We start from the raw sequence: 19243 nt of genomic DNA on the forward strand, positions 1-19243 counted from the left end.
TTACGAAAAAAAAACACTTTTATGCATTTTTATCATTACACATTTTTGTCTCCAGTTTTTTTAACTAGCTTTCACATATTTTTATGTACACACATCGGAAAAGTCTAGGGATATTTTAAAAAATGGCAATAATTTTTTTTAGATCGCTTTAGGGAAAAAAAGTTGACGGGTGATTATTAAACGAATGTAACTTACAACAAAATTTATTAAATGGTCAAAAATACTGAGTGCGCATATAAGCAAAACTAAAAAAAAATATGGCTCTTCTTTGGCACCCCGAAAAAAAATCATAATACAAAAAAAATTGGAATCAGTACAAAGTATGGCCTCCACGCTGGTTTATTACGGCCCTACATCTATCGTGCATCGACAAAATGAGATTGTCAATGTCTTCTTGAGGTACATTTGCCCATTCAGCGATTAAAAGCTCTCTCAATTGAAACGTTGTGTGAATGTTCCCTATATGCGGAGTAATTCTTCGTTGAAGCATGTCCCACACATGCTCGATGGGATTCAGGTCCGGTGATTGTGCTGGCCATGGCAATACATCAACTCCTTCGTTGGTGAGCCAGTCAGTCACTAAACGCGCGACATGTGGACGAGCATTATCGTGCATTAAGTGGAAGTTTTCACCAACAGCACCAGCAAACGGATGGACGATAGGTAGAAGAATGGTGTCGAGGTACTGTCGAGCTGTGAGGGAGCGATTTGAAAAAACGAGATCGGTTCTGCCGCCGATCATGATTCCGCCCCATAGCATTATTGTACCACCTCTGTATGTGTGGACTTCCTGGACGTGTCTCAAACGTTCATTATTTCCAGGTCGTCTCCACAGTCTTACTCGACGAGAATCTGGATGAAATCCAAATCTGGATTCGTCTGTAAACAAAACTGTGGCCCAATTATTTGCATCCCAGTTTTGATGTTCTTGACACCACTCTAATCTTCTACCGCGATTGCCTCTCGACAAAGGTGGACATCTAAGTGGCCTTCTGTTGTGGAGATCTGCTTCATGCAGTCGATTTCTGACAGTATCACGACCAATGGTTACCTGGTGCGTCTGCTGCACACGTTAACCAACTCAGGTGCTGTGATTGTCAGTTGTCTTCTTGTGGTTAAGACAAAAAATCGGTCTTGAACTGCAGTTGTAGCGCGTCCTCGCCCTGGATGTTGTTCGGCTGGACTGCCAGTTTCACGGAAACGCCGCCACAATCGACTGATAACACTTTGGGAGACCCCCAAACGAAGAGCTACATCATTTTGTCGCATGCCACCTTGAAGAAGCCCTACAGCTCTATTCATCTCAGGCAATGGTAAGTGATGGTGTTCCATGTTGAAGCACAATATTTCCAGTTTAATTGCTGAGCTAGAACTGCATAGAATGTACAAACTTGACACTTTCAGATTATTCATTTTAGCCGAAAACCTACAGTTTGTAAAAAACTTGATAAGATTAGCTACCGTTTTGGCAGGCTTTGTTCAACCCATAGAAATCTACAGGGTGGTCGAGTGTACCAATTTAATCGAAATTAAACGACCTCATGCATTTTTTTTTATGATATTCAGTATGTTATAAAAATATCCCTAGACTTTTCCGATGTGTGTATATAACTCAATTAAGTTGTTATTATTATTAATTCAGGTGTATAGAGAAATAAACTATGACAGAACATAGCTTTAATGCATAACTCCACCTAAGATGGAAAAATTGAAAAAATTATAAAAAAAACGTTTACCTTCTAAAAGAAGCAAAGGCCTCTGTGCAGACACAACTTGTACTTGATATGGACTATCTGGATTTCGACGATACTTTTGTCTACCCCCTCTCACCCGATCCAGTCGAACCCCTTCTTTGAGCATTCCCGAACGCAGACACTTCCGAAATCTGCATGCTTGACATGCTTTTCTCCTTCTTTTGTTTATTTCACATTCTCCTGAAGCTGGGCATGTATATTCAATATTACCTTAAAAAAGATTTAAAGACTATATTGATGAAAAATCTTCAGTTTGGTTCAAGAATTTTTTTGAAAAAATGTTGAAAGAATGGTTTCATCATTCCATAATAAATGAAAGACTGAAGTACATATCTTTATTGTTGTGATTTTATCTCATCAAAAGGGAAAGTTGAGAAACACATTAATTAATACCAATGAGTATCTTAAAACTTTTTGAATCTATTCATTAAAAATGAAAGGTCTATAACCTAATTAGAAACACTGTGTTATGTTAATAAACTTTGTAAAGTTGCAAAAGTAGTCAAATGAAAATTATCATGTAAATAATATGTACCTTGTATTGTCCGTTTGAAAAATGCTTTACAAGCTTCACAAGAAGCTACACCGTAATGAAAACCTGAGGCATTATCACCACAAACGAGGCAGAGTCTTCGTGGGGAATCTTCCTCTTTTATTTCACCCTGAAACACATTCTAAACGTTAATAGGCGAGATGCACGAGACAAGCAACAACATCTAATGTTATGAATTTTTATGTTATTGCATTAAAAGCAAAAGTTTGGCTTCTTCCTCAAACACTTTGAAAAAGTATATGATAGAAAACTTCCGTAGATATTAGCATATGAACCTATCATAGTTCAGGCCACTTTTGGAATACAGACTTACATTATTAGTTTCTTGTGATACATACTTCGTTGGTATCCATTCCTGAGTCAGTGTGAGGTTGTGTGGTTGAGGAGCAATACTGTCGTTCCGGACTACTTGGAGATCGTAAACTTTTTTCATAGCTGCTTTCGTGAAAATCGATCTGAAAACCAATTATTAGTCAGTAAAAAGATAACTTAAGGCAAAAACTTTCAGGGAATATTTGGTTGCTATTAGACTGTAGAATCTAATAAAAATATGAGAAAGGGAACAAAAAAAACAGAATGGAGTATTATACTGTTGTATTATGCCAAAAATAAATAATAATAATAATAATACAACATAAGTGTTACACGTCTGAGTTCTTCTTAACAAATAATAACCTTAGGTAGATAGGTAGGTCTACTCGACCCTCCGCTGCAACCCGTGAAGATTAATTGTAGATCATATCTATTCAAACTTGACCAAATGAATCAAAATTTTCGATGAATGAATGCCATCACTTTATTTGGCGAGTTATCTTTTAGGTCAGCTGGCAAGAGTGGGACTGTGCCGAACGCTGAAAACCTGATAAATATTGTGACGGAGCAGGCACACAGTACGTGCTCTGCTACTAAGACCTGAATTTCCTAGTGAACAATAATTCTCTCCAAGGTTTCTAATCCTGGTATATTTTTCTCTAGTAAGAACCTCCTAGGTTTGTTCAAGACTTAAAAATCTGAGAAGCTGCCTCTCTTGATCAGCCTTCATCTCATCTGTAAACTCAGCTCAAAAACTGAAGAACTGAGAAGCTCTTCCCAACTTGATCCTTTGGAAGGACAGGAGGGACAAGTTGGGGTCGTTTAGTTGACGTTTGCCTCCTCTGTAAACTCAGATTATTTGCAGGACCTACTCAGGTTATTTGCAGGACCTGCTCAGAGGGAGATTGTTTCCTAGTACATCAGATTATGCTTCTGCTGCTCAAGAATTTGGTGCAAGGCAGATTCATGATATATACTGCTCTCGAAGAGGCGATAAATCGTTTCTTAGTTGCACCACCTAGTTTATTCAAGAGTTGGAGAACTAAGAAGCTCCTGTTCTTCACAGGGATGACAGTTGGAGTCTTTTTATCAACCTCCATATCCTCTGTAAACTGAGACAAAAAGCTGCAAAATTGAGCTCTCTCTTTCTTGATCTTTTGTTACTGGAAGGACAGTGGAGGTTGTTTAGTCGATGTTCATCTCCTCGGTTCACACGTTATTTTCAGGACACTCTCAGGAGGAAACTATGCGAATTCTGCTTTAGCTTCTCAAGAATTTTATGCAAAGCAGATTCATAAATAATCCCACTTTTGAAGAGGCGATAAATAAGTTCCATGCTGAACCACCATCTCTTGATCCGACGTTATAGGGAAGTCAGTTGGGGTCGCTACATTTATATTTTTTTTTAAGACAAAACACAAGCACTACACGAAAATCCTTAAGGCGCTCTCAGAGCGGTGCCTGTGCGAAAGTAGCGATTCACATTGGATTTGAATCGTTGGAGAATAAATCCATTTGGAAAAACGTTCTCAGGAAGTTTATTCCACATAAACACAGTTCTCCAGATGAAAGAGTTCTTAAACAGTGAAGTTCGAGGTGTACTGAGTTGAACCTCAAAACGAGGAGCAGCCACAGCCCGTCGCGTATTTCTGATATGTATCGCTCTTGGTGGAATCAAATGTGCCAAGTCACTTGAACACCTCCCGTGAAAGTATCTATAGAAAAGAGACAAATCCCCAACATTTCTTCGATGTTCCAGGCTATCAAGATTGCAAATGATGTTCGCGTCTCCAATCAGATGGATGACTCTTTTCTGGATGGAATCCAGCAACTTCAGGGTATGTTTGGGGGCAGAGCTTCATACATGAGCACCATACTCCAAAGAAGGTCTGATCTGAGCTTTATAAAGCATCAAAAGCTGCTGAGGTGTGTACAGTTTTCTGTTTTGGAACAGTGTTCCAAGTTATTGAGAAGCATCCTTTGCAATTCCAGCGACATGATTGTGCCAAGACATATTGGTGTCCATGTTAACCCCCAACAAACTTATCGAAGCAGAGAGCGGAATTGTCTGACCTGACATTATTATATCCGGTTCGGAGACATGTATCTTCTTGGAAAAAACCGATGCTTGGGTTTTTGTGGCATTGAATTGAACCTGATTACTTTTACCCCAATTCGAAATCACTCCTAGATTATCATTAAGATATGCAACCTCCTGCTACCGGTGAAGATGTGCCTCCGTAGCCGATATCCTGGAATCCAAATGGAATGACGAGACAAGTGTGCTGTTGTCAGCAAAGCAATAAGTCGTTGATATACAATGAAAAGAGGGTTGAATCCCTGGAGAACACCAGCGTTGATGGTGAAAGTATTCGAGAGGTATCCATCGACGACAACTTGCATGGAACGTTCTTTCAGGCAGCGGAAAAGCCATACACAAAAATGATCCGACAAGCCATAGCATCGAAGTTTGGCCAGCAAACCCTCATGCCACACACGATCAAAGGCCTTAGAAATATCAAACGCAACAGCTCTTGATTTTCCATGTTTCTCGATTGTGTTATTCCAAATATGGGTGACATACGAAAGAAAGAAAGAAAGTCATATTGATGATGATTGACCTGCATCTCCCCTGTAACTCCAATGGACTCACATAATGTGCATACTAATTCAAAATATGTCGCTGGATAAGACGAAGGTTTGCAATTGAGTGGACTCTCGGTCAGACTGGAGTTTTCCATTTGACTCATTGGAAGATCTGAGATGATAAATTATCAGTGTACGACCATGGTTTGAAAATACCTTGTATTGTTGTATGAAGGTTTGTGACACTCACTTCATTATTACGGTAAGTTTTTAAGAAAAATAATTTACTGCTTGAATTTTTCGGAGAACGCATTGTTGGCTAATTAAAGCACCATATCTTCTAAACGAGTGAATCGATTTTCGGAAGCAAAGCAGAAATGGATAGGTGATAGAAAGTACCTTGTCTCAACGGTTATTACAAAAGCCTCCTTTTTATTTGAGAAATATTTTAAAACGACATCCCCACTCACGAGGATTGAAGGTTTTGTGCTTTTGTGTTTCTGAAAGTTCACGGAGTCAAGTATCAGTATGCTGTTTGCGGTCGCACATGACGGGACTCCGAATTCAGTCCAGAACCAGAGATCCAGCTACCCTCGAAAACTTCGTGATCCAGTTGGTCAAGCCATCCCGCCAACTAACTCGACCTCAGAGTTGGGAGACAAGGATGACAGCTTCGTTCGAGTCCACCTCAGTAATCAAGGAAGAGCAAAAGTGACTCCTTTAAATGAAATCAAAATCTTAACTGAACTTTTAAACATATCGTATTTAAATTGGATTTGTATACAAGAGGTAAGTACATTTACCACCCCGAGCTAACTGTGGGTATGGAAAGGTGGCGCCCAACGTGGAGTAATCGATGCTGATGCGGAGATCAGCGTGTCGCAGCTTGACCGAAGTTTTATGGCTTAGAGACAATCATCGGTGAAGACGTAACAATATTCTTTGTATTCCATTTAAGAACTAAGTTCAAATCAATTTTAGTTATATAAACTTTTACTGACCTTACTGTCTGCCGATCTAATGATGGTTTCATTCAAGACCGTTGTTGTCGGCGAGTACATGCCGCTGTTCGATGGTGAGCAATCGGCGAAAGCTTCCATTTCTTTTTTGATGTGCGTGACACATCCTGTTGATACGTCGCCAGTTACTGAGTCCGTCATCATTGATACCTACAACAAATTTTATATACAGCCAGGTAAAACCTCTGGTAAGAATTTTTTTCAAGTGACTTCTGCCAGCTTCACCGTTAAGCTGGGAGAACCCAGTTAAACGGTGAAGAAAATTTGAACTTGCAATCATTTTAGGTTCCTTCAGAATGATATTGAACTGTTTTGCTCCTTATTTGAATTGAATGTTTGCACACACGGTAGAGGCGAAATTTAGGCTCATTTTGGGCTCTTAAGACACCCCATCGCCGACGAATACGGGGTCTATAAAAAATGAAGTAAATGTTCAAATTTCCCAGGCTACGTATATTCGATTAGCGATGTTTTTATTTTTTTATGTTGATACACTCGTTTCTAACATATGTTCACAGGTTTCAGTTGTTTAGCATGTTTAGTTAGTTGGTGAGATGCATAAATGTAAGAAATCTTTTGCGTGTTCGGCAATTTTCTACTATATGAGAAAAATGGATCGAAAATTTTGCATGAATTGAGTGCTCAAAAACCCTAAAAATGTTGACAATGACATACGGTGATTCAGAAAAATGTTTACAAGTGGTACAAGAGAAGATGTCAATGACGAAGCTCGCCCTGAAGAAAATAGTTATATAGAATCGTCGAATTTTGTATATGGGTATATGGCTATGAAATCGAAACCAAAGTCCAATCGTCCCAATGGACGAAGACCGAAAAAAGCACGCCAAGTTTAATCAAATGTCAAGGTTTTGCTCACTGTATTCTTCGATTTCCGTGAAGCAGTGCATCAGGAGTTCTTGCTACATGGTCGTACGGTCAATAAGGAATATTATCTTAAGTTATGCGCCGCTTACGAAAAGCAATACAAAGAAAACACCCGGTATTGTGGAAAAACAATTGATGACTTTTGCATCACGATAATGCACCTGCTTACTTGTCATTGCTTGTTCGTAATTTTTTTGAGAAAAAAAACACTGTAATCAGGCACCGTATTCACCAGATTAGGCCCCCTGCGACTTTTTTGTTTCAAAAATTGAAGAGACCTATGAAAGGATCAGAACAGCTTTGAGGACTGAAAAAACTCTGGTACAAGGAACTACTATGAAAGAGGCAAAATAGAGTGGCATAGGCGTCCAACTTATATGTCTCTTGACTCTGTAGTTGTGGATATGTTGTTTTATGTCAATATCAGACGATGTGAAATGTAGAATAGTAAAATATAAAAGGTAAAAGGCCGGGAGCAATAGAATTGAAACATATTTCCAAAACACTGTACTACAAAATCTCAGAAATTGAATAGAATCGCAGAAATGAGCAAGTTATAAAAGTTTAGAAAACCGTTATTTGATGAAAACAATTTTAATAATTTGAAGTTCAAATTACTGGATTACATGAAATTAATTGTATTGCTTTATTAGATCAATAGATCTGCATTCACTAGCAAAACTTTAACAACAATCTTGAAAAACGCCCCCATATTCCCAACGAGAAACATATCTTTTCACAAGTCCTGGATGTGAGATCCACGGCCATAAATGGTTAGAGTGTACAAAAACTAGATATCGATACAACAAGCCTGGAATAAGTGATATTGTTACGTTTTTCCCCGTGGGCTGATAAATAATTGACTACACTGAATAATCAAACTTTACTTTATTTCACTTCAAATACAACAAACCCTTCAACAAAATGGCAACTATTATTTTAATGGCTATCGCTTTACAAGATCACTTCGCGTACCGCACTGTATCTTTCACTTCACTGTGTACTTGACTGTGTGAATACGCTTGCAGCCAGCGAATAAATATCGCAATCGAACATCGTAGAATTTTTGCCGAAGTTCCATCGACATCGGTAGCATGTTTCTTGCTGTTTCTCGAGCGGCAAATAATGAAATAATTCTTTAAACGACTGTGAAATCATAAGCATCAAAGTCGTAGTTTTCCCATGTTACTTGATCAAGAATGAAGCTATGTACACGGTCCTTGGCATTCTAGATCAATAAATAATAATTGGAATAAAAATGATTTCATTTGTCAAATATTGACAAGTGAAGTATTGTTGGATTTAAAATGTCATTCTCCACCGAAATAAGTAAAAATATACAGAATGCCCCATTAAAAATCAAAAGTCGAGGTCGTTTCCGGTCAAACCGGAAGTACGGAATCGCTTCAAAAACACTTCACTAACTTTCTTCCCAAGCTTCTGATAATTTATCTTCTATATTCTCTGTTTCACTATCACTGTCGTCATTTAAATCAATAATAAATTTATTTCCACCATTAATATGGAAGTGTTCAATCTCCATATAGTCTTTTTCAACTAAAATTACTTTTTTAATCCTTTTCTGCCAGTCTTCTTCGGTAATATACTTCAGTACTTCGGTAAGATACTTCTTCTTCGATTAGCTCAATTACCCTCTTATCAAATTTTGGAAAATTATTTTTACGCCTCATGCTTTGTTTCAATTTTCCCCAAGTCTCAGTATGGTGTGTCCATACTTTTCAGCAATACTCTCAAGGGCACTTTTTCAAATGATTTTGTCTGTAAAACTTCAAGTAGTTGGTTTTTGGTATAGTAATCTTCAAAATACAAACATGAACATTTAAAGGTTTTGGTAATCCTGTATCACATTGCGTCTTGCGTTGTACAGTCGAGAAAGAAATTTCGGTCAAATCCGATGTTGTAATAGTTTGTTTTCTTCGAAACCAAACTTGAGATATAGATTCTTAAATACATTGAAACATACATGCATCCGAATCTCATTCACTGGTATCCCTTTTTCGAATTGTTCACTATCGCTATTGGAATCACTAGTACACTAGAAAAAGTATGCGTTGTTATCACACTCATTAATACTATTAGTACTTGTCAAAGGACGCCACGTTTTAAACAGATAACAAAAATTTCAAGTAATTATAACTACACCAATATCGAATTTCAACACTCAAATCCGATCAGTTCCTGAACTGAACATTGATGACACGGCACTGTGACACGACGGCGATAACCATCCCCGCATTCCCCAATTTCTATTCGTCACCGTAACATAACTTCAAATTTAATTTTATGACTCTTCAGCCAATCATAAAACTCGGTAAGTAAAAATTATCCAATACGAACCGCCAATTCTACAGTACACGTGGACTAGTTAGCAGCCGGTTCATTTCAATGTATTGGTTTGTTTGGCCTTCGAGAGTGCTGCCAACTTTAAGTGTGCACAATATCGCTTACTTCGACTATACATACTAGTACAGAGAACGTGATTGTTAGAATGGAGGGTCAAGAAAAAAATGAGAGAAATAGCCGATAATCCTACGGGGCTGCAGTATTTTCCGAAGAATAAAATGGTCAAGTCAGACGGTCTCTAAACAGGTCTTCAAATGTTGGAGTAACAATGTTCCCGAGCAAAAAAAACCGAGCTAATCCTCCGTACCTACTTGATTACATTGAAAACTATAAGACAGTCCATATGGGTATCGATCCCATATATATATATATATATATATATATATATATATATATATATATATATATATATATATATATATATATATATATATATATATATATATATATATATATATATATATATATATATCAAATAACGCCGCCAAATATAAACTTTTACACAAACTAAAAAAGTGAACACGATCCATTTCCGATAAAAAAACGAAATCAAACCTGAAACATTATCTTTAATAACTGTACCGCAGCTGATGCGATATTGTTTTTCAAAGGGAAGGGAAAGGAGCGCGCAACGTTGGCCTTGCACTTGAACCGGCTACTAAACAAGATATAATCATTTGCAGTCAAGGTTGACTAGTTTCAGTATTTGTTCCTTGCTCAGTCGGAAATTGTGATGCGCGTCCGTTTTTTTTTTCATGCTGCCGGGAACTGCTTTTTCGTCTTATTCATAATTTCGTTTCGAACTTCACTCAATTATTTCACCCGCCCGCATGTCTGAAAGAGGCTTTGCTTTTATGAATAGCGAGAAACTGTCGTGAACAAATATTTAGCGTGAGAGACTTCAGTTTCTGTATTCCACAAATTATGTGCTTTCTATTGAATATGTAAAGACGAAATCGAGGACTGCCAAATCAGGACAATGAAGTGGATAATACATAGATTTTTTTTAATGATTTTGAAGAACTGTTAAACCCCAATTCATTACACCTAGATATTCAAATGCTTACTAATTATCAAATTTTACGATAAATCACTTGACATGTCACTTTATTAATTCTTTGATTACTTCGCTGTATATTAAATTCTTTTGATATACAGCCTGAGAAAGTTTATTCTTCGTGACCTGGCATACACAGTTCTTGAGGAAGTGAAGCAGGCAAAGTCTGTCGAATTTTCAACAAAAAAGTATTTATAAAGAAAGACAAGTTTAAGGAACGTAAATACCTCTTTCGGATTTTTTAGAACAATAAACCTTTTTGAATAAATTAGTTAAAAAACTATTCTAGATGAAAATATAGACATTAACCGAAGTAATTCAACAAACAAGAAAGAAATAATTGATCAGCTTGAAATCGGTGAGGCAGTTATTCATCATTTTAGGCACTCCTAGAAGGAGGAGTGCCTAGAAGATGACAGTACTACCAACAGTCGAAAGCGCTCGCAGATAATTAATAGAAGATATAAAGCTTCAAATCCTTTTTGTAAAATTTAATATTGAAATACTGAAAATAAAGGAAAATTATTATATATATATATATATATATATATATATATATATATATATATATATATATATATATCTATATATATATATATATATATATATATATATATATATATATATATATATATATATATATATATATATATTTGTTCATTGCATATTGGTCAGCCCGGTATATGAACGGGGCGTTGGTCCACCCAGCACTTCCCGAATATATTTAGGTATATACTTTTCGGAATACTCTTCAGTGATATGATTTTATTAATAGGCCCATCAGAGGGGTAGATTTTTTCTGAAAATAAAAATTTTACATATCCTTTAAACCTTTGTCAGCCCCATGCTATTGGTCAGCCCATAGTTATACAAATCTCTATATGAAGAGCATCTTGGTCAGCCCGACAATGCTGCCACATCGAAGGGCTGACCAGGAACGCGATTCATTTCAGTGTATCATTGGATTTCATCGTGAGGGTATCAAGTGTTTTTAAAATCCTGGCAAATCCAGTTTTTCAGAGGTTAACTATTTGTTAGTTTACCGGAAAAAATATATTAGGAAAAGAAAAAGATGCCGTTACTATTGACTATTTATGTTTCATATAGTTTCTGTATTATGTATGATTGATTACTTGTTTATTTTGTGGTAATTCATGATCACTTTAATGAAATGAATAAAAACACTTTTGTTGAAGTACCACTAGTTGATTTTATTTATACGACCAATTTTGGGTTTGACCCCGCATTATTAAGTATTTTTTCAATACTTCAAATCAAATCAAAAATCTTTATTTCCGTAGACCTAGGGATGGAATGGAAAAAGTCACATAACTCAGTACAATTACAATGAGGTCACAATCATAAAACAACATAATTATATGATATATTATATAACATTCAGACCATAAAAGAGGTACAAAAATTGAAATTTAAAATTCCAAATCAGACTGAAAAAATTCATCAAGTGAATAAAATACCTTTTCACATAATACTTTCCGAACTTTTTGTTTGAAGAGCTTTACACTAGTTATTTTTTAATGGATATTGGGAGCTCGATGTACAGTTTTTTTGACATGATATGAGGTCCATTAGTCACCTTGGCTAACTTATGACTAGGAATTAAAATGTTATATTTTTTTCTCAGGGTGAAGCCCGAAAGAAGACATGTATCATCTCTGTTCTGAAACTTGGAGCAATTTTATTCAACGTAGATTACGCAATTAAAAATATACATGCAAGTAACAGTTAATATATTCAACTTTGCAAATAGTGGTTAACAGGAATCGAGTGTTTTTTTAAAACAAATTGTTCTAATAATCTTCTTCTGGAAAATTAATAAGTCACTGATTCTATTGCAGTTGCCAAAACAAATAATACAGTAATTGAGGGCAGAGTAAATATATGCATAATAGTAACTTTTAAGAATTTCAATAGACACAAAATTACGCAGATTGCATATAACGAAACAATGTGTCGCTAATTTCTTCAGTATGAAATCAACATGATGATTCCAATTGAGTTGGGAATCAATAAAAACTCCTAAAATTTTTTTATAGTTTACCTGTTCAATACTTTTAATCTCAGACCTAACCAATGCACTACAATCAGTTTCCTGAATTGTAAAGAAAATGGTGTTGGTTTTAAGATTATTTAGAATCAAGCCATTCTCAGAACAATAATTTTGCATGTTGGATACAGCATCATTTGCTCTTACTGACAATGTTTCACATTCCGAACCACTGACAGTAAAATATGTGTCATCAGCAAATTGTATAGAGCACTGTGGATGATTAATTTTTGAAAGGTCATTAACAAATAAAATAAATAGTGTAGGCCCCAAAACACTAGCTTGGGGCACACCTGTAACAAAGTTTCGAGATTCAGAGAAAAATGACCCAGTCTGAAGCCTAACTTTAACAACCTGTGTACGAACAGTTGAATAGGTTTCAATCCATTTCAGACTTGGACCACGAACGCCCATGTCGAACAGTTTATCAAGAAGAAGACCATGATGACTGGTATCAAACGCTCGTGTCAAGTCGAAAAGAACACTAAGTGATTTTTCATCGTTGTCGAAGATTGATAATACATGATTATGTAGATAAAGGATGGCGTCCTGGGTTGACAAACCCACTTGAAACCCATATTGGTTGTCAGATACGATATTGTATTTATTTAAAAAAGACACAAGTTTTGATATGATTCTTCAAATATTTTCGAAAATGGAGATAGTAAAGCAATACCTCTGTAGTTCGACATTACATGCTTATCGCTTTTTCTATAGACTGGGACGACCATTGCTTGCTTAAGCCGGGAAGGAAAAATACCTTTAGAGAAAGATAAATTGATTAGATAAATCAGAGGTTCCATTATTTTCAAAGCAGCCTTCAATAAAACATTGCCTGCCAATTCATCAACCCCACTGGAATTTTTCGAACATGCGAATTTAATTATTTCCACGAGTTCAGTTTCATCTATTGGATAGAGGAAAAGACTCTCAGTTTTTACACAACGATTTTCAATGCCACCAGGTGCAGTATTTTTTACTAATGACTCCACTGAATCGACAAAATAACTACTAAATGCTTGAGATATACCGGGACCATCGTCAACAAGTACACCATCGCCAATGTCTTAGATGAATCGTTTATAATAGTATTTTTCCTGATGATAGACCAGGCAGCTTCAGATTTATGTTAAGCCTTAAGGAATTGATTATTAAAGTATTGACTTTTTGAGAGCACAATTTTTTGTCTATGATTTTTTAAGAGTTGCTTATATTGACCCAATAAATGTACATTGGTTTGGCTCTTGTTCAAATTATAAATATCTCTGAGTAATATACCTTCTTCAACGATATCCTTAGTAATCCATGGTTTGTGTCTACTTGAATTTTGATTTTGTTTCATTTTTTGAAACTGTTTAGGAAAGGATATATCAAAAGCTTGAAGAAAAACATCAGGAAAATGGGAAAATTTAGTATCGAAGTCAAATTCAGTGAAGTAGAGAAAATTCCACTTTTCATCCGATAATAAATTTATGAAATGGAGGATATTATGATCATCAAAATTTTTCTTAAAAAAATAATGGTATATATCAGCGGCGACGAAATTTATAGGTAAGGTAATACTTGATAATGGGGTCAAACCCGAAAACGGTCATATGAATAAAATCAAATATAGGTAATTAGACAAAAGTGTTTTTATTCATTTTATTGAAGTTTCAGTATTCCTAAGAAATCTGCAATTGTTTAATTGTTTGACACGCGACTATTTTGGCGCGAAACTCTTTGAGAACCGTTACGATCTTTGCAATGGTCCTAATGCTATTTTGTTAATTGGCTTGCCAATATTTTGGTATACTTAGAGAATAATTAGAGAATATATGGGTATATGACGATTACAAATAAATATCATAGAATCTACTTAATTTTAAGTAATTCACTGTTTTAAGCATATATGGGGTTATTTTGTTTGATATTTTGAAGGGGAGTGTGTACGCATCTTAGCGATACCTTATATTATTTTACAAAAATTAGGTGTTTCGGGAAATTTACATTACTGTCTTATTTATGGAGATATTGAACGTGGCTCCTTTCGAAAACATTTCCCTATATGCAATCAATTATTTATATTTTGAGCTGTTTTGGAATCATCCGTATCTCTGAGTATATATAGGTTGGAAATGAGTCAAATCACTTTTCAGTATCGTATTTCCATTTTTCATTTTTATCATTCATTTTTGGATCCATTTTCAACCCGTTTGATATCTTGATAGAGTTTTTCAACACACTGATCTCATTTCAGATCATCAGACACGCACAGTTTTGAAAACAATAAAACCTTCTCAAAAACAAACTTGGTCTAAGGAACAAAACGAAATATAGTCAAAAAGTTTTTCGCTCCGAAAAAAAAAGAAGTGCTAGAATTGAATTGAGTTCGTGTTTGTATCTAAAATATAAGGAAAAGAAATATTCATCATTATTAAAAAATAGAAACTGGGCTGCAATCAAAGAATACGTTTACAGTTGTTATAGAAAGAAGAAATAATATTAATATTTTTCATTTGATATTTTTTTACCCATGTTGTAGTTTCATTTCATTAGAAATTATATTATTTTTTCATACTACGTGTTTATTAGTTTATCGAACAATTTTTGTCAGTAGTTCTCAAATTGAAGAATAATACTCCATTCAAATAAAAGTCTATTCAACCTGATCAAATTTTTTCTGTGCTGAAATATTCCAAGTCTTTTTTATTTTGATTGAAATGTCTGCTGCAGGTTATAATCGATAATGATATGACGTATTCATCGTCATGAACAGTCAACTTAATAAAAAAACATCGGTTAATCTCCACTTCATTATGTTCAACCTGAACAACATCATACCTTCAAAAACTGAAAGGGAGTTTTCGAAAAAACTTTTGCTAAGAAAAAGAGAATTGAAACTTATTACTCAGAATTTTGTTTCGTCATAGAAAACATACTTAGTGCGATTTTTACCTAATTTTTCAACTAAATTATATATCGGAAATCCGTAGTGCTGCTGCGGATTTTTATATAGAATTTATTGAAATTGTAGACATTCTGGATAGTCACTATTCATTTTTCAATAAATTCATTACCAGATCATCACATTTTAGATTTTTCGTTTGCGAAAAAAATGTCATTTCTCATCTACTCATTTCTACTCAGTCACACTTCGATTATTTTTGTGCAGTCAGGTTTTCAAATCTACAATTTCAAAGTCAAATCCGAAGTTTCCTGCTCAATGTCTAAAATTGATTTACACAACGCGATTTCTGTTGAAGCGTCCATGCCAAATAATTATAATTTGAAAATCTACATTTGAAAATACAAACAGGAAACGGTTTAAAATATGTCTGTCGCACCCCTACGAACGACAACCCTCAGAAGTAGAAACTTGTACTAGCTATAGATTAACGAGGTCTCACATTTTAACATGTGATTCCGAACACTATATTGATATTTTCAACTTATAACATATTCAAATTTTTGTATCTAAGATAGCGCAGAAGTTAAAATTGCTTCGACAAGCTAAATGGAATAACGTACTGTTAGTAATTATATTATTATTATCCTAACTAGAACGGAAACAGTACATTTCCGTACTCGACACCGTTATCCGAAAAAGCTGATTTCGGGTAAGTAGTCGAATGTGGGAAAGTATGAGTCCAGATCAAGCATTTTTCTACAAGTGAAAATGTTACGAAGCTCTGATAAAACTTTTATATGCGAAACAATTCCTGATCTAAATTGCTTGTAGATGCACGCACACGCACGCTTGTACAAAAAAACATACAAAAACTTTTTCATAAAATTCTACATCTCTCAAAAAATTTTCCATCCCTATGATCGAATTTCTGCACCACGACAATCAAGTTAGAATCATGAAATGCAAGTGCAGCGTTGCCCGATTGTGGGCTGACCAACATGCTATCCACTGAAAGTGTTCGTATAAACCTGGGCTCACAAAGACACTATTCACATCAGGTGTATACAATTACACAGCCACGCCTCCTGGCGAAGTTTTGTGAAAGTAGGTGGTGTATCAGCTATGTGTATATGGTGTAATGGTCGGCCCAACCGAAAATTTGCTAAACGTCATTTAACATGATAACATGTCCTAAAAACACTATATACAGTGGGAAACGTTGGTGAGCCCGAAACCGGGACGACCGACGTTTTCAAGGGCTGACCAGAGTTCACATAGTATATTCTACGGGCTGACAAATGACCGTTTACATATATATATATATATATATATATATATATATATATATATATATATATATATATATATATATATATATATATATATATATATATATATATATATAACTAACAAATAATGGGGCTGAGCAGCAAATGAAAGAGTACTCTTTAAAGTTTGTCCAAGCTTTCGGAAATTTAATTAATAAATTGTTTCCATCATCAGGGATGCTACAATATGATGGTGTAAGTAATATTAATATATAATTATGAGTGGTTAGACTTACAACTTTTTGAGGATGTTTCATACGGTGGTCATGTAAAATATTGGACACAACATGATGGATGAACATTGATACAATACATGTTCATCCATCATGTTGTGTCCAATATTTTACATGACCACCGTATGAAACATCCTCAAAAAGTTGTAAGTCTAACCACTCATAATTATATATTAATATTACTTACACCATCATACTGTAGCATCCCTGATGATGGAAACAATTTATTAAATTTCCGAAAGCTTGGACAAACTTTAAAGAGTACTCTTTCATTTGCTGCTCAGCCCCATTATTTGTTAGTTCCATTCCTAACTAGTCAGCAACGATTACCTTCTCCTCTATATATATATATATATATATATATATATATATATATATATAGAGTAAATAATATTCAAATTATTTACTCTCAACGAATTCAATAAATGAATTTATACGAGGAAAATACAATATTTATTCTTGAAAAATATCATTCATAACAAAAAAAAATAACAAATCTACTACGACAAATGTTGATGTCCAATAGTAACTAAAACATTCTCCAAGAAATAGTTATTTAGTTGAAGGGTATTGAAAAAACATTGTTTTTTGAAGGCTGTATGAATAGATATTCCTTTGAATTATACTGTCAACAGACACATCGCACCTATTAATATTATATTAAACGTAATATCAGAAAAAACATCAAGCGGTTCTTTTGGCGCTATTTTCGCATTCTTTGTCGATGTTTTCGCGTTCTTTGTCGCATATCATTATTTCAATGGCTCGTTAGCGGCGTCCTCAAGGGATATAGAGGGTAGACATATCTCAATGATTTTTTGGGTGAATTGCAGTGCTATTTGCTTGATACGACTTTGTTGCTTTCTTTGATGTAGCGACATGTTTGCATTCTTGAAATTATTTTACTCTCAGACAATACTGAACGAACTATATCAAAAAATATCCCTAATACGTAAGGTTGGGTTAGGTCAAAAGCAAGTGGGTCTGGTTAGGTCAAAAGCAAGTGGGTCTATTTGACTCTCCACCTTAATATGACAAAAATGTCTAATAACTTTTTGAATTGTTTCATCTCTGTTATATTATTGGTCAACTCAATCCTAGCAAAGCATGTGGATTTGACTAAATATTTGTAAAAAATGTAAAAGCAGTCAAAACTGATGTATCGTTAATTTTTTCTTATATTATTTCCAAATCTCTCGAAAGTGGAATATTTTCAAATGAAATGAAAATTGCAAAGGTTTCGCCCATATATAAAAGTGGCAAGAGAAATGATTCAAACAATTACAGACCAATTTCTGTGCTTTCAGTTTTTGCAAAAAGCTTAGAGGAATTGATACATACGAGACTTTTAATTCATCTTGAAAATACCTTCTATATAAATAAAATGTCAATACTGTTTTCGCAGATCTAGGGACAAAGAGAGCGGTGACGGTGTAGTTTCGCAAATTCAAATGGAAATTGATAAAAATAAGAAATGATGTGTCTCTTGTCCCTCGCTGTATGCAAAGCTTTGATTCAGTTGACCATAGTGTTTTTAAAATTATTTGTATATGGGCAATCTAAAAAGCTCTCTTCAAAATTTAACTTGTGGTGTACCTCAAGGATCCATCCTTGATCCTGTTTTTTCCTTTTATATATATATATATATATATATATATATATATATATATATATATATATATATATTATTTCCTAACCCAATTTGAAATTGAATGGTCTAATTTAATTATTTGCTGATTATACTACTATTATATTTCTCATATATGAATATTACCCTATAAAATTTTCAAAAAATATTTATTTTAGTCTCATTTATTCACATTTGCACTATTTTATTTCTGATTGAGAAACAGCATGAAAATCTATAATGAAACCTCCAAAAATCTTGCAAAACAAAATAATTAGAAGAATTTATAAATTACCATGGTATCACAAATGGAATTTGCGAAAACGTTGTTTCCATATCACCAGATCAAAAAATGGGACTGACTACCAACGGCACCTGCGGAGATACCATCGTTCACAATGGATGAACTCATGAAAGCCAACAGAAGACTGAAAGAGAAAAAAGCCTCCCGTTCGGATGAACTCCAAGCTGAAGTCATCAGAGTTGTTGTTAAGGCACACCCAGAACAATGTCTGAGAATAATAAACCTCCTGTTAACAATAGGACAATTCCACAAAGAATGGAACA

At 34.8% G+C, this 19243-nt stretch overlaps 1 protein-coding gene across 4 annotated transcripts in view; it reads right to left on the reverse strand.

Moving 5' to 3' along the window:
* Nucleotides 1-19243, reverse strand: part of ERR (estrogen-related receptor) — a 106043-nt gene that overhangs the window by 15006 nt on the left and 71794 nt on the right. For all 4 annotated transcript variants that reach the window (XM_074186137.1, XM_074186136.1, XM_074186139.1 and 1 more), the window contains exons 2-5: nucleotides 6207-6374; nucleotides 2646-2762; nucleotides 2290-2416; nucleotides 1737-1964 (exon numbers count right to left, since the gene is read on the reverse strand). In XM_074186137.1, coding sequence (XP_074042238.1) covers nucleotides 1737-1964; nucleotides 2290-2416; nucleotides 2646-2762; nucleotides 6207-6374 — 640 coding nt within the window. The remainder of the gene's footprint in view (nucleotides 1-1736; nucleotides 1965-2289; nucleotides 2417-2645; nucleotides 2763-6206; nucleotides 6375-19243) is intronic.

The sequence above is a fragment of the Leptinotarsa decemlineata genome, unplaced genomic scaffold (assembly GCF_025532065.1).
Source record: "Leptinotarsa decemlineata unplaced genomic scaffold, Ldec_3_MD MMD2_tig00078422_RagTag_RagTag, whole genome shotgun sequence".
Lineage (NCBI taxonomy): Eukaryota > Metazoa > Arthropoda > Insecta > Coleoptera > Chrysomelidae > Leptinotarsa > Leptinotarsa decemlineata.